Genomic DNA, 16,426 nt, shown 5'->3' on the forward strand with positions numbered 1-16,426 from the left:
ACTGAAGGCAGGGAAGGTGTTCTTGCATCTGGAGGTCACAGCTCTCACCTGCAGTTCTGCAGAGGGGAGCCTGAGGCACAGACTTGAACCACCTGTTCCAAGTCTCACAGGAAGCCTGCGGTGGAACATGGAATCGAGCTGCCATTTAGCTAAGGAAATAAAGGAAATAAAGATACCATCATGCTCCCTCCTATCAGATTCCACACACACCAGCCTCAGGCAGCCAAGGTGCACTTGCCAACTTCATCTCAAAGTTCTGGGAAAGCTGATGTCTCCCTCAAGACCAGAGATGTCCAAGTGCTCTGTCTCACAGAAAAATAAAATGTGTCCAGGAACAGTTCCTTATGCAGATTCACATGCTGTGAATTACCTGAGGATGAAATTACTTTTTTCAGAGCTATCACCTTCAACATAGTTTCTTTTTAACTTTCCTGCCATCTGCTATAGAAATAATAATAATTAAAAAAAAAAGACATGGCACACTTCAAATGCTATTATATTGTATATAGAAAAACCAACCCTAAACCCACCAAAACCAACCCACATACCACTTGTTACTTTTAGAATATTCTAGAAGCACAAGTCTTTTCAGACAGATAAGCCCAAAGGGTGAGGACAAGAGAATCAATGCCCTTCACAGAATGCCACCCAGACTCCAGGTAAGTTCTAAATCTCTAAAAGAAACCAACAAAAATAAAACTCTCTCAACAAAGTAAAACCAACTTTAATTAAATTCCTACATAATCCAACATTTCTATGCAGAACAACTGTTTAGTCAAAAAGTAAATATATATGTTTAATTCTCTTTCAAATGTCCACAAGAATCAAGAGCTACCAGTGTTCCTTGGAGAACAAACAGTAGTCAAAACCTCTCTTGCTGATGTTCAGGAACAGTTCGTTACATCTTTTAACCAGCAGTTCCCTATTGCACGTAACAAATTTGCTCTCCATTTAAGCACCTAAAAGCCTGATACCTCACTAAATAAATTAAAACAAATCCAGTTTCTTCAGCAACCATCTTCAACATATATATCTTGGTAAAGCAACATTACTGCAAGCTTTTAATAAATACAGAGAGAAGATCAATGACTTCGCATTGGTGTTCTGTGGAATGATCTTTTCCCATCAACACCTGCTTCTCCAAACAGTTGGGGTTTTTGGTTTGTATGCTCTAAAAATCACTTTGTGTAGTATATTTAACAAAAACATCCCTTACATAAGTCAGTACATTTTGCAGGGAAGGACTGATATGAGATATGAATTTCAGTGTAAGGCTGGCAAGAGCTTCTTGCTGAAACCAAACCAAATTGTGCCTCTCTGGGAGCTGAAGGCAAAGCCCCAGAGGCAGAGTGGAGACTGTAACCAACGAGGGATTCCCAGGCACGTTTGGAATTGGCCTAACCTTCCTCATTCTGAAGGGCTTCTTCTGTGTGTTAAGTCAGAGGAACAAAATGGTGCAACCCTGAACATCTGGATGCTGCATCACTCTCAGAGGTCTCCCCAACCCTCCAAACACCCACCCTTTCCTTCGGCAGCAGCACGAGACATGAAGCAGCTCCCTGCAGTACAGTGATACCATGGTTGCTATTTACAGTAGAATTAATGCATCTGTGCCAGTAGGGCGGAGGTCATATGAAAAATATACACAATGCGCTCATTTTTAGCCAGATTAGGATATAAAAAAAAAAATTTACTCTTCAAGTCCTAACTTTAAACAAAGAACAATTCTGTCAGAGGTCTTCAAACCTCCTGAGGATATGTTAGAGCACATTACCCTAACGTATAAAAACAAATATTTACACCTCCATAAAGTACCAAAGAATTTTTAAAAATGCCTAGTAGCTCTCAGCGTGCAAAGTCAGCAGGAACTGATTATCCAGGATGTTCACAAATTGTAGAGACAGTCTTGGAACCAAGCATTCAGAAGCAGAGTGCAAAAGACTCAGGAATTATTTCAGTCCATTTGTTTTCATTGTTGTTTCCTTTCTTGTTTTGAATCAGTTCATAGAATCACAGAATGTGCTGAGTTGGAAGGGACCCATCAGGATCAGAGTCCATCTCCTGACCCTGTGTGGGGCCAAGAGAACCACCATGTGCCTGAGAGTGCTGTCCCAACGCTTCCTGAAGTTTTGTTGGTCCATATGACAGAAACCCTTCACAAACACTTATCAAGGTAACCTTCAGCTTAGTGCAAATGCCACAATCTTCTAGGACCTGTAATCTTTTCTAACAGTGTGAGCCATCCAGTTCACTTTAGTAGTCCAACTTTCCCGCAGAGCTTCATCAAACTTTTGCTTAAACTGTTTTAGTGCTTCTTCCTCACTCTTCCCTAAGGCAAGGGAGTCCTAAGACAACAGGAAAACAAGTACTGTTAGGAATTTTAAAAAACACAGTTAAAGCCTCCTTCACCTTTCAACACAAGCCACAGTCTGTTTTGTTCTGCTTTGACACTTTTTCACTTACTATTCATTGAGCAATACATCAGTTGGTTTAAATAATACATCTTTCTGGGTCTAAAGATAAAACTGAAAAAGAATGAAGCAAATCATTTTCACCTTTACAGGTCTATGCTTGTGCATGAGCCAAGATGTAAAATACCCCTGAGATGACCCCATTTAAGATGCAGAAATCCTGAACTCATCCTTTGAGCACTAGGACTGACTACAGACCTTGTACTATAGAGCTGAAAAAGAAAGCTTTGAGGACTGTGTGGAAATCTTGACAGAAATGGAAAACAACTAAAATGTATTAATCTTTGAAGCAAAAATTCACATCCTGGAAAAATGCTGAGTCCTGCTGAGCCATAGATCTTACTTTACCTTGAGATACTGGATGTCCTTGACAGAGGTTAGCTCTGGCAGCCCTGCAGTCAGCATCAGTGCAAAGAGGGTAATAAATAGGTTCCCGTGCTTGCGCAGGATCAGGTAGGCTTCCTCACAATACTGCCGGAACCTGTGTCCAGCCCAGGCACATGCAAAGAGCACAACATGGGAGAGCTCACACAGATGGAAATGCGTGCTAGCACTGCCAGAATTTGTTATCAAAGACAGACTGTAGGAACACGGTAACAGAAAGGACAGAGATGTCTGCAGAACCCCCAGTGCATTCTCACAAACACATCCCGTGTCTCCCCAACAAGCCCTTGGTACAAAACATCACAAGCTGTTCTTCAGAAAGAACAAAAGTGCCAGAGGTCATGGCAGTGTCCCATCTCCCTGAGAACTTAAGTGAAATGCTCTGATGATCCTATCGGGTGGGCTACAGTGGAACAGCCAAAGCTCTGTTGCAGTCCCTCTGCACCAATCTAGCCTTTCTCTAACCTCTGTCATCTCTAATTCCTTCCATGGTCAAAACTGAACCCACTGCCAGGGCTGGTGGATCACAAGCATGTGGCTCCTTATGCCCAAGCATCCAAGCAAGGCCAGAATGGAGCAGCACAATGAATGTGCCCTGATGGACAGGAAGGGCAGAAAGGGAGCCTGTTCCTAAAGGCAGTGCTGCATCTTGCTTGAACAAGAGTCTGGCAGCCCTGCCTGGAGCCTAGAGCTGCTGAAGGCAGAGCTGAGCCCAGCAGAACCTGCTACCTTCTGCTGTGGGAGATCAAAAGCAACTGCAGAGCTGCAGCTTCTGGTTCTGAAATAATCTGTGGACATTAGAGCTCAGGGAGTGCAGCAGATAGTCCTGAAAATGCGTGTTGGCACACTTCCACACAAGTGCAAATGAGCAAACCAACCCCAGATAAGTTCTGGTATGCTGGAAATGATCATCTCAATTACCAATAGATCAAAATAACACTCACCGGCCAAATTTTTCAGTGTTCCCTGTTTTTCCTTGTTGAATAACATGAATGAAATCATAGGTGAGTATGAAAGGTACCCGTTCCCTTTTAATTCCAAACTTGGACTTAAAGTTTCCAAGAATATGACCAAAATCTATGTGAAAGAGCTAAAAAAAAAAAAAAAACAACAAAAACCCAAAACAAGAGAAAATTAATTTCTGCAGCAAAATGTGTCACTTGTCTAATATTTCCACAGGATGCTGGTATCAAGAACAGTTAACTCCTAATGCAACTCTCTACAGCCTGTGGTTCCAACCCTTTGGGAGTATATAGTTCTAAAACATTTTAAGATTTAAAGTCAATTATAACATCCATGCTCTTATGAGTGACCACTGCAGCAAATCAATATGTGAAAGATTCTCTCAGGTCTAAGCTGCTGCTGCCATGAGACATCTTGTTGGCAGTATCAGACAAAAATGAGCCCAAGGATGAGCCCACAAGGCTCAACATCATCATATCCAAGGCCTTCCTACACAAGGAACAGAGCCAAAGGTAGCAGAGCTGAGTTAATCTGAAGGAGCCTGTGGCCATTCCCCCTGTTAGAACCAAAGAGATAAGGGCATTCCAGCTTTCTTCCAGGAGGTACAAACTTAAAAGAATATTGCAAATGTCTGTAAAACTCTCAATTTTATAACCCTTGCTAGTTTTCCAGGCAGAATAATTTCAGTTAAATCAGACAAGTTACAGTACAAAGTAACAATTAAGAAATTTATATCTAAGAGCTCACTCAGGTTCTGAGTGCACAGCATGGTGCTGGTCCTGGGTTCCACACTGAGCATTTCTGCAGGGCTGAGTTGTAGAGACTCACTTCAGGGAAACCACACTGCTCCAAAATGCCATTCATGGATTTTTAAGGGCAGTCTTTTGTAAGATACTCTAAGACCACTTTTATTCAATAAATCTGAACCATTAAAAGGCTTCTTGGATACTCTGTAAAAACTCTACAGAACAGCCTCTCTCAGTACAGAATTGCTGATGGACCAGGCTTTGCTCTGCCCTTCCACCAGCATTGCATTCCCTTTCCTTGACGCTCTGCCCAACTCTCAGTGAACCCCAGACATCAGTTCTGACCATGTGCGGCTTTCATTTCACCAAGGCACTAAAGAAATTACAAGTTCTCAAGAGAACTCTTGTACACCAGAGATACCAAAGGCATCCTGCCTACGGAAGGGATTTTTACCTGCCCATTTTTCCTGACCATGATGTTGTCACTGTGTCTGTCACCAATTCCCAGTACATATGTAGCTACACAGTAGCCAGCACAAGACAGAGTAAATTCTTCAATGGCTCGATCCAAGTCCTCTCTGTAACCACGAAGAAAATTATATTAATGCACACTGTTGGAATTCATGTCATGCCTTGGCCTCAAAAAGGGTTTTTGCTTGTTTAAACCAGAAGCCCATTAGGATGCTGTAAAACCAGAATTATTTGAGAAACAAATACTGTAAAGGTAGCTATGGAGAATAAGCAATATGAAAGGCAACATCAAGGCTTGAAACTCATGTAGTTTTCTTGGGTTTGTTTGTGTTGCCAAATTTAATATAACTTACACAACAGCACACAGCCAAAATGCTGCAAATGCTAGGCCCAAGGGCACCATGAATCTCAGTCAGAATTTGACACACTAGAAAAATAATTAGCAACAAACCACATCTTCCTCAACACTGAAAGAGAAACTTAAGAGGAATTTTGTAGCTTATACTATAGCTGAGAGAATAACTGTAGAAATTACCCTAAATTGTATTCCTTCAGCCAGTTCAAGAGCGCGTCCTTGTTGAAGGCAGCAGCTGCAGCAACATTGCTGCTGTTTAACTGAATGTCAGCAATGGTTTCTGAACTAGAAACAGCCTCTATAAGGCCAGAGTGATCTCCAGTTGCTAAACAGCCATATGGCAATATCCTGAAACAAAACACAGAATCATGTTAGAACTTAAAACAGCAAAATGTTTCTTTAGTGTATTCATTTTTTGGAGAAGCTGAATACTCATTTGAACAGGAAACTCTCTAAGGTTAATATACAGGAATTGCTTGTAAAGGCAAAAGACCAGCAATACATTTAAAACATTCATTTTTCCAATTATGTACATATATGCAAACAAAGGAGACATTTTAAAAAGCCAATTTTTTCCTTTTTACTGGAACCCTGTTTCTTGTAATTTCCCAGGATGAGCCGCAGAGGGAGCCCTGTGCCTGCATTTGTGAATTCCTGCCCGGACAGACACTGACCTGCTCCAGTTCTTTCCCGATAAATTATTGCTGGAAATGGAAAAGAGGATCTTATCCTTTTTCACTGTCTTCCTGCTTCAAATGAAAACACTAGAAATCCTTCTAAATAGTAACATAAAGAATGCTTTCTGGCTTTCACTAAATTGAAGCATAGAAACCCAATGAAAAACAGGAATCTACCTCTTAACTTGCTTGGTATCTCAGAACACACCCGTGCATCCACATACTGTGGCCAGTGAAAATACCTCTTACCATCACTGCATTAGAGTAAGACACAGTTAAAGATGTAAATTAAGGAAAGATGTGTCTAAATAGGTAAGTGTATTTTTTTCCAATACATTTCCTCACTCCACATGCTTAAAAAGCTAAACAGAATGGCAACATCCCATGAGATGGGAGCTCAGCATGTGCAATGGAAACTTACAGCAAACTTTTCAAAGTTTTCAAAGGCAATGTATCACAAATTGAGGTCTGTTCTTGTGCCAGGCAGCTCAGGCCAAGAATATTATCCCAGTTGTGGTCATGGTCCATGTATAAGGAAATGGATACCCACAAAAATCTACACTGCAGGACACAAGGTATAGACCAGCACTCGCTGACTTACAGAGCTGTATAAAACAATTGCAGGACATATTAAAAATTTATGTGTGTGCCTTCAGACATACATACATATATATATATATATACACACACGTATATACATATAAAATACTGCTGGTGAAGCTGTCATTAGTATTAATATATAAAACAGATATTAAGTTTGATTGCTACAAAGCATAACCACATCTCTTAACTGACACAGCCTATTATCCCAAGCCATGGAATAAAAATAAATAAAATTCCATACAAAATTAAACACAACTTTTTCGCCTTAGAGCTATCAGGGAATGGAGCAGTTTCTCCACCTAAGGGATAACACAACTGAAGTGGTGCAAGTTAACGATATAGTCTGGGATTCTTCCCTACTGGCAACAAAGTGAACTGAAACCCAGATTCAACAGGGTATTTCAAGAGTGCTCAACTTCAAAACAACAACAGAAGTGCAGGCTTGGAACGCTCTTCCCGTTTCTATTCTGATCCCTTCCTAGTCCCAGCCCCGCTCCCCGGAGCAGCGGCTCTCCCAGGGAGCAGGAGGGTGGCTGGAATTGCCGCGCAGCAGCGCCCACGGCACGAGGAAGCTCTGCCCATCCTTATCACGACACCGCAAATGGGAGCCAAATCTCGCCAGGTTAAAGTGCACGCTGGCCTCCTTCCATGGCATTTCAACCCACTCCTCTCGCAGCTGAACTGGGCAAACGGCCAACAACTTCCCCTTCAAAAGCAAGCAATGATGAAAGCCTTCAGCCCCTTGAGGGCTGTGTGCTTACAACTGGAGGAAAAAACATCCTTGTCAGAGAGACAGTTTGACAGGAGTCAAGTTAGGGACAAATCCTCTGGGCCCTTTCCATCTCATCCTGGTCTTTCTGACTTCAACATCTGTCAGCAGGATATGTTCCCTGCTTTTTAAAGCCAGCAAAAGCCATGGACAGATCAATGCTGAAATCCTGGGCAGGACAGAAAATTCTCTTCACTCATTTTAAACTGTTCTTTATTTCTAGTGTTTAATTCTCCAAAGCAGTGCCCTTCCAAACACACAAGAAATACTGGTAATTTATCAACACACTCTCTGTAACTTCAGGTCCAATAGTTTAAAAATGATGACATTCTTAAGAGTTGTAACAAATGCATTTTTCAGTATGTGTGTGAACTCTGAATTCATTCATACACAGCCATATAACCTCGGATCTCACACATGTAAGGGCGATGAAAATGAAAACCTACTATAGACAGGCACTGAAAAAAGTGTTTTGGAGAATGTCCTGCATCTGGTCAAAAACGTAACCAAGTCTTAAATACTTTAATGACAATTTGCCACAGCAAAGGTGACTTGACATAGATCAAACTCCTCAAACTCATGATTTTCTGTTGCTGTTATTTTACTCGTTTGTCCACTAACGCAACGTTGATGCTGTAACACAGGTAAAGCAGCTCAAATGCTTTCTGATGCAAGGTTTTTCCTGAGAGGTGCAGCACCACAGACCCCACAGCATCCTTGGGAAGACAGATGTTATGCTCCTCTGCTGTGACGCGTATTTGTAATAGGCCATCTATTTCCTGCTCAATGTTCAGGTAAAAATTTGTCTTAGAAATTAAGGTGTGGGGATTAACTACATAATACACTTTTTGCTTTGGTCATTTCTCTCTGCTACTTGACTGATGTTTGTGGTGAACTGACCCACGGCAGACTCCTCTAAACGTCAGTGTTTGGGTGCTGGCCCTTGGTGCTCATGGCTGGCTCTGTTCTGGGAAGCAGATCCAACCTACACCCCAGGCTTTCCTCAGCTGTGCGCATACAGGGAGAGCCCCGGATGAAGGACCTACAGGAGCACATGGTTCCATCCCCCTGCACACACCCTCTGCCCTGTTTGTCACCCACAAGACAAATTAGTTGACAGTTAAACAAACAAACAAACATCTCTCCTCCTTCAGCTCTCAAAATCAATATATATTTGGCGCTCCTCTCTAGAGCTGAGAAATCCCACTGGGAATATCGTGCTCGCTTTAGACACAGACTGAGCTAAGATTTCATTTTCAATCACTGCTAAAGAACTGAGTGTGGATTGCAGTGCAATTAGAAGGGAACTGATCCTGTCCCCAGCTCCTCAGCAGCGGTGCATTGGCTGCCATTTGATCCATGCCTCATGCAAGCTGTACAATCTGCTTGTGGCAAAACATGACTGATGGGGAGAGGCAACAGCAAGAACTTCTACCCTGACACTGCTGGCACAAGTGAGATGCCCTGCTTTTACTTGGGTGGAGTTACCAGGCTCTCTGTAGTGGAAAAAAGTTGAAAAGTGCAAAATCCATTGTGGATCCACAAATGGAAATAACTTCAGGGAAACTAAGGATGATACAGGGCAAGAAGCAAAGACTGCACTCATTGGTATGGGCATATGACACTTATTTTTCAGGAAAGCAGCTCTTTGACGCTGCTTTTCCAGCAGAAACCATGCCTCTCACCCAAGCAAAAAGTAACCAGTGAGTCCTGACTCATGAACATGGCAGAGAACTCATCCCCACCACTGCTAGCTCATAGATTCTGGAGTTGTCTTTTCTTGAGAGATATACAGGCTATAAACACGGACATGACAAAGCCTCACCCTCATGGCTGTGCCCTCCTGCTCTGGGTGTTCAGAGTGCTGTTTTGTCCAATTCTGTTTCCAAGAAAGGGCATTTCAGAGCCTCCTCTTCGCAAGTGCCTGATGAATCTCTTTGACAGACATGGAATTGTAACCCTGCCTCAATCCCAGGATTTTATTTTATCATGGTAACTATGAGAGGATGAATGGAAGGAAGATGCTCCCAGTTAAGCAAATAAATGGAAGAGGCCAAATATAGAACTTCAATTCTCACTAGGAACTTCCCCTTTCTACTTTTTTCCTTCACGGAGTTTTAAGAAAAATCTTGGACATCAGAGCTAATTTTTGGTTTTCCTTCGTTGCGTTTTAAAAAAATGGCTTAGTCAGGAAAAGCATATTTGATGACTCTAATCACTATTCCTGTTTGCTAGGCACGGTGTGTGGCCCAGGCTGGAACCACAAACAGCTTCTGGGAAGGCAGCTACTAAAGAATGCCTCATCTGGGATTCCACAGCTGCCAGAGGCTGTCCTTGCCCCCAAATGCTGCATCAGTCTCCTCACAGACAATTTATAATGGCATAAATTACGTAAGGTTTCCTCAAGTCAGTGTTCAACTTCACACACACTCAACCACCTCATCGCAAATGTACATTTCCAGAAACAATTTGTAATTCATATTCCCACCTTTCCTTAAGCACTCAAAGTAACAAGTTGATATATTTACTTACCTGTGCTGATGTTACATCTTATGTAGTTCCCACTACTATGCTTGAACCATAAAAAATTTTAAAAGAGCTCCAAGAATCTAAATGAAGTATTTCAGTAATATTTAAATATAAGTACTTCTAGACTTGTAAACAACACTTAAAATTAAACAATGAGGATTACAGCTCTTGCACAGGCATACAAAATTCAATTTATGGCTAAAAATGCTTTATAATAATGAGACACCCAGTACCTCCTTTAGGACTACTTTCCTAAAGTGCAACTAGAATTTGAGAACTTTATTACCTAAAACTGGTTCATAAATTTGGGTGGAAAAGGTTCCCATGTACTAGAGGGTTGTGCAATAACGCTGATACTGTTTCTCTTTGGAAAGCTCTAGTATTCCTTCAAAGAAGTCATGTTTACCTTATGGAGCATATGAAGGTAAGAAAGCTGCTTTGCAAGAGACTTTGGAAGATACAAAGATATTTCTGGTTGGAAAAATGCATTCTAGCATCCCAACAGTGTTTTACCAACAAGAGAAAGTGACCTCAGAGCTGAAGATGTTCACAGTGGCTGGAAGTGCTGGTGTGAACAGCAATGAGAGCTCTGCTCACAGCAGGAAGGAAAGAAGGTAACGCTTCCCACACCCTGTTCACCTTGGCTGTGACAGCTGAAACCTCTAGGCACCCGGATAGATGTGCAGAAAGGGGACAGTAGGAGGTGCCTAAAAACAGGAAAGCTTCACTTCTAAAAGTAGCCCCTCCATCCAAACAAACCAGCCCTTGAGAGATCCTTACCGGAGATCCAGGCCAGCCTCTTTCCAAAGAACGTCCATCAAGCGCAGAATCTGGAGTGTCAACATGTCCTGTCGGAGATCTGCAATGAAAGGTGAAACCACTGCTTCAATTCCTCACAAACTTCCTCAAGTTTCCAAGGCCTTCAGAAAAAGGGATCTAAAAATACTCACCCAGCCTAAGGGTTAAAGTGGTATTAATCATAACTACACCATCCTGACTGGCAATGTCTGTGCTGTGAAACACAGTCAGAAGATGCTTAATTTGTTCACTGATGTCAGAGCAATCCATGTTTACATTATGGCAGTACAGAATGATACAGCTTAAATGCAAGACTGAAGAAATGAAATGAAGAAAGAAAAGGAAAAATTTCAACTTTCTAGCATTGCTTACCATCACCATTTTTAAAAATGATCCCTACGAGATCTCCTCCAAACATCTTGTTGTTGTACACTATCCAGAGAGGCTTCATTTTAGAATCCATATATCTACACTTCTCAACACTAGAGGAAAACACAACAGAAGTTGTAGTCAAATAGGAATAATTCAACTGAAAAGATCTAAACATGGTTCGGAACATAAGAGAACATGTAGACTTCCAGTCTGGAAGTATTTAAATGCTCTCTCTGCTTTCATTCTGCTGCTGTGCCATGAGCACTCACCAAGCTATGAACACATTTGTTACATGTGGAATGTACTTGATATTGACTGGTGAATGTATCTCTATGTAAATCAAGCACCCTCATTTTCAGAGAAATTCGTTTTCTTTATATCCTTTCCCATCAATTTTTATACTTTATATTTAAGTGCTGTGAAAAGTTTTAGTGGCCTTTGTGCTTTTTGTTATAAACAGAAGCCAGGAATGCAGTCAAGTTCACTTTTAGGCTTACACTTAAATATATTTAGCCATGGTAATGCATTGATTAAGAGAGTATTAAGTTTCATGGTGGATCACAAAAATCTTCTAATTTAACTGATCTCTTAGCCTCAGGAAGATGCCCAGCAGACACTGTCACTATAGGAAAAGTTCCCTGCGGCAGCACATGTGCTGAACAATGCAGCCAGAGGAAGTTCAGACACGGATGTGTTTCTGCTCTACTGTTTCCATGCAAAGCTACAGTGAAATTGTGCTCATTCTTCACTTACTGCAGTTCTGAAAGTATAACAGAAGGATTCAGAGGAGACTGGAGGTCAGAAAGGGCTTCTCTGTAAGCATTTTGTTTCAAACACGTATGCATTGCATCTTTTCCTTTTGCTTTGCTTTGCTTCATGGCATTCAGCTTAATTAGACTATTTAAAGTCTTCATTTTATTGAGGGCTTCCACCTAAAAGAGATATGTTATCATTAAGAATTATTGCTCAGAGGTAATATAATGCAAAATCCCTTTTCACAACAAAACCAGGTATTAAATAATTCTGCAGCTTTTTAAAAATGGAAATAATGGATGGAAATTAAGTCACTCATGTTTCAGAAATATCATTTTCATAATTAAAGAGACACTGATGAGATGAAAGCTCCTAAGATTTGAGTCACTTTTAAAAGCATGACTTAAAATTTCCAAAAAAAATGAACGAGGTATTTTAATGTATGACACATTAACACAAATTCTTTCTTCAAAGTACAGCTTTTAGTTCCCTATTTCAACAAAGCACATGAAAAAGGTGCCCCTAGGCATGTTGAAGGCAATAGAAATACTGATTATTTAGAGTTATATACTCTAATAAACTGAGACATTACTTGAGATGAGCTGTGGATGCAGATACTTCATTGTTCACATTAAGTTGCATCCAACAAGGCACGGCCATGTGACGACTTGCAGACAATTTTCACAGAGCAAAGTCTTACATGTTTGTCATTAAAATCCTGCTGAAGTCAGGCAGAAGACAGAAGCTGTAATTGACTAAGGTGTTCGAAATCATAGCATCTCAACTAAGCAAAAATCTTTACCTTAGAAATGTGTAAAAAGTCAAGGCAATTATTTGCAATAGTACAGGTGGGTTTAACACCTTTTCCCCCTCCTGTTTTGTAAAGTTTTTTACTGTTACAAAATCTGTAAGGATTTTGGTGATGTAACTGATGATGTAAATGTTTAACACTGACAGAGCAAAGCCCTTTGGTACCAAACCTAGACAGCACATACAACAAATACAATTTCTACACCTAAGCAACTTTTTGACCAAACAAGTCTTACAACAATCAGCTGTGTTTGCACCAGCCTCAGTAACGTGCTGAGCAATACACAGATTCTCTAGCAAACAGCAGCAATGTAACAATTATGAAAGCTGTTTTCTATACAAGGAAGTTTCAGCCTAACTTACAAGGTGCTGAGTCAAAACTCACCCCCCTCCCACAGACTGAACCCAGTCAGGCAGGATGCTGTGGATATTGTATGGAGTTTGATTATAAAACTGGGCAGTGGAGAGCTGCCAGGTCAGCCATCTGTCAAAACCAAAAACGCTCTGCTTTTCCACTATTCTAGGAGCTGTACAAACATCAGTGACAAGGGAACAAAATGGAACCTGTGTTGTACAAACAGGAACTTTTTGAAGTATTTCTACTTTGAATTTCTTCCGTGTTTGCACAGTTGGGAATTTTTTTGCCCCTTCTTTGATTGTACTGACATTTGCTTCCTGTAAAGTGCACAAAAACTTTACTGACCTTACATCTATTGCTTAAAGCATTTCACCACCTACTCTTTTCATGATTTTGACAATGATAACAAGCATACATGGAAGAGATGGTCTTTTCCATGTCCTGTGAGCTGCAGCAATAAAGAGCACAACAGAACATCCCTGTTCCACGTGCTCCCAAAGCAGTTTCAACGCAGACATACACCATCATCAGTTAGTCATCCACTGAGTGAATCTCTGTGGCCTGATACAGTAAATACTTTAACTCCAAAGAGAGACCATTTTTCAAATATTTTTATGATCACAATCTAAATTAACTCACTAAAACTGCATTAGAGACTTCATGATTTGTGAGTGTCTCTTAATGATCTGCTGATACAATTATTAGTGCTTTTAAAAGCAAACCTCTCGTGCTTACTAGGGCATTTAAAAGCAAACCTATCTCTCCTTTGTTCTCTCTTTTTTTGCATGTGTGTGTAAATGACAGACCTATATTAACACTAAAATGAGTATTTGGGTGATTTGCAACACCTTTTAGCAAAAGCCAAAGCCACAGGAAGTAGTCCTGGAGTAATCTAGGTAAAATTTAGAACAAGCTACCCTTACTGGGGAAAATACTTCATATGCACAGAAGCCGTTCTTCAGTTAATCCAGAGAGTCTCTGTTGTATCCAGAATACACACACACACACCGGAAGGTGTCTCATGTTTCAGAACACTGTAAAACCAGCTCTCTGAGGCCCCACAGCACTGGCTGCCTTCTGGGCCATAGAGGCTGCTCCATCACTCAGCCCTTTTAATTCCCTGTGTCATTCATGCCTCCTCCTCCTCACTGCCCAACTTTGTCAAGGTAGCCAATGCACCCCGCAGGAGCAATGGAATGATAGGAGTTACAGGCTTGGATAGGTCAGGATGACAGGAAAGGGAAGTCCCTACCTGTTTAGCCAGCACCTTCATATGAGCCACACTTCCCCTGCAATAAGCTTCCAATATCAAACCGAACTGCACGGACACGGCGGGGATGTGAACCTCTGACCTGCAAGGGGAAAAGCTTCTCATCAGACCACAGCATTTACAGAACTGCGTTGTTCCAGTCATTAGAAAAAACCAAAACAAACACAAAAGAACTCAAAACAAACATTAAAACACTTCATGGTCACACAGTTGAAACAAAAAGCCAGATCTCCTGAGAAATGCTAGAACCCTTCTGTGCTGAAGATGACAAGAACAGGCCAGTTTTGATGCAGGACCCTTGTTTCAAGGCCCAGGACTGCTCTGGAGGCAGCAGTGTTCATGCCAAGAGGTAGTGACTGAATACCTGTTTCAGAATCCCCTTTTATTCAGAGCAGCACTGAGAAGTCACTGAAGGGCTGATGTTAAACCACATGCTCTCCAATCTTTGTAAGGGAAAAACTCAATTTGCTCGAAGGAGAACACTTTGAAACAAACCACTGAACTTTACATCGGAGCCAATTACCCTCCAAAACATTTTCATGTAACACTTGCTCTTTTTAGCTAGAAATATTAAAATTAATTGTGCTCTAAAGACAGAATCAACCTATTTCAGTCCATTCTGCAAGGCTTCTGCCATTTATGAAACTGCTCATCAAAAGTAGCAAGAACACACAGAACAGCTTTTATTTTCTGTTAGACTTGCAACAATAATAATTTTTTCCCAACTGTGAGGTATAAATATTGTGATTTTACTGCACCCACAACCAAAACAAACACTAGGGGTATTTACAAACCTAACTCATCAGGTAGTCAGAGCTGAATGCAGTTTGGAATACTTTCATCAAAGGGTACATTACAGACCACTCTAATTTATTTTTAATGAGAGGTTTGATTTATAGATGCCAAAGATAAAGAAACGGAGGAGTTGTGGGGCACTATGATAATGGCTCATCTAGAAAAATCCTCAAGAAATCATATTTGAAAGTCCAATCAGACTCAATAGTTTCAGAAAGACAAAAGGGAAAAACTCCTACCTCAGGTGCCAGAACAACATCTGTCCTATTCTCCTATTGCCAAGTGCTCTTTCCAGGAGAAATCTGGAAAGTGCACAATCCAGAAAAGGCTCATACTTCAGGACTTGCACAAGCTGGAGAAGATACTGAGAGAGCTCTTCATCACTAGAATGAGGTACATAAAAGCAGTTAGTAAGAGAGCAGCCAGATTAATGATCCTCCAGAAATTCAGGTGCATATGACAAACCCAACAATGACAGGATTTGGTTCAATAGCAAGAGTGTCTCCCAATTTTTCCATCATACAGAGAAGGACAACACACGACTTAGTGCAACTGCCAGATGGAAATAATTCCAGATGTATTCTTAGGATAGCCCAGCAGCTAAAGTCCTTGCTTGGATCTGAAAGAAGTCAAACTAATTTATTTTTTTTTACCCCAGAAGTCCATCCTTGACCATTAAAAATTAATCACTAAACTATTCACCAAAGAGAATTCAGAACTCAAGGACAGGAAATATGCAGTAATGATAATGTTACACAAGTCTTGCCCTAGGTTACTGTGGAGAGCAAATGAAATGCAGTAAGGGAAGAACTGCAGAGAACGAAGGCTTCTGTAAATCAAAACCAAATCAGTAATTCTCTCATTATTTATTACATGCTGCAGCTTACATTCCTATTAAATGATACAGCCAATCCCTGCCACAGAGTGGAAGTGGCTGGGTGTCAGGTTTTACAGTATTTGACTATAGGAATACTTCTCCCTTCGTTATTAAAATGTTTCTCTCACAGTTTCTCGTTCTCCTTTGCCCAAGAAAGGGATGAACACCCAATCCTTTCTGGGACAAAGGTTGCACTGGTGTTCTCCTTGCAACATGGAAAATAATCATCATTTTCTACAAGGTGTCAGAATAAGGTGGTTATATTTAGCTGCCAATGAGCCTATCTAGAAATTTGACTGCTTTATTTGGCCACCTATTCATGGCAGACAGTGTGTTTAGATCTTTCCTCTTCGGGTTGTTTTATCCTGTGAACAAAAAGAATGCAGTTTTGTGCCCCAGAAACCCTTACCTACCTCATCTGTCTC

At 41.0% G+C, this 16,426-nt stretch overlaps 1 protein-coding gene across 1 annotated transcript in view; it reads right to left on the reverse strand.

Moving 5' to 3' along the window:
• Positions 1-770: 770 nt before the first annotated feature.
• Positions 771-16,426, reverse strand: part of PIK3CB (phosphatidylinositol-4,5-bisphosphate 3-kinase catalytic subunit beta) — a 67,948-nt gene continuing 52,292 nt past the window's right edge. Inside the window, exons 15-24 of the mRNA XM_082288016.1 lie at positions 15,364-15,507; positions 14,312-14,411; positions 11,892-12,070; positions 11,139-11,248; positions 10,749-10,827; positions 5,571-5,738; positions 5,019-5,142; positions 3,800-3,945; positions 2,820-2,952; positions 771-2,345 (exon numbers count right to left, since the gene is read on the reverse strand). Of these exons, the coding sequence (XP_082144142.1) occupies positions 2,208-2,345; positions 2,820-2,952; positions 3,800-3,945; positions 5,019-5,142; positions 5,571-5,738; positions 10,749-10,827; positions 11,139-11,248; positions 11,892-12,070; positions 14,312-14,411; positions 15,364-15,507 (1,321 nt within the window). The 3' untranslated portion in view covers positions 771-2,207. The remainder of the gene's footprint in view (positions 2,346-2,819; positions 2,953-3,799; positions 3,946-5,018; positions 5,143-5,570; positions 5,739-10,748; positions 10,828-11,138; positions 11,249-11,891; positions 12,071-14,311; positions 14,412-15,363; positions 15,508-16,426) is intronic.

Source organism: Coloeus monedula (assembly GCF_965178545.1).
Source record: "Coloeus monedula genome assembly, chromosome: 10".
Classification (NCBI taxonomy): domain Eukaryota; kingdom Metazoa; phylum Chordata; class Aves; order Passeriformes; family Corvidae; genus Coloeus; species Coloeus monedula.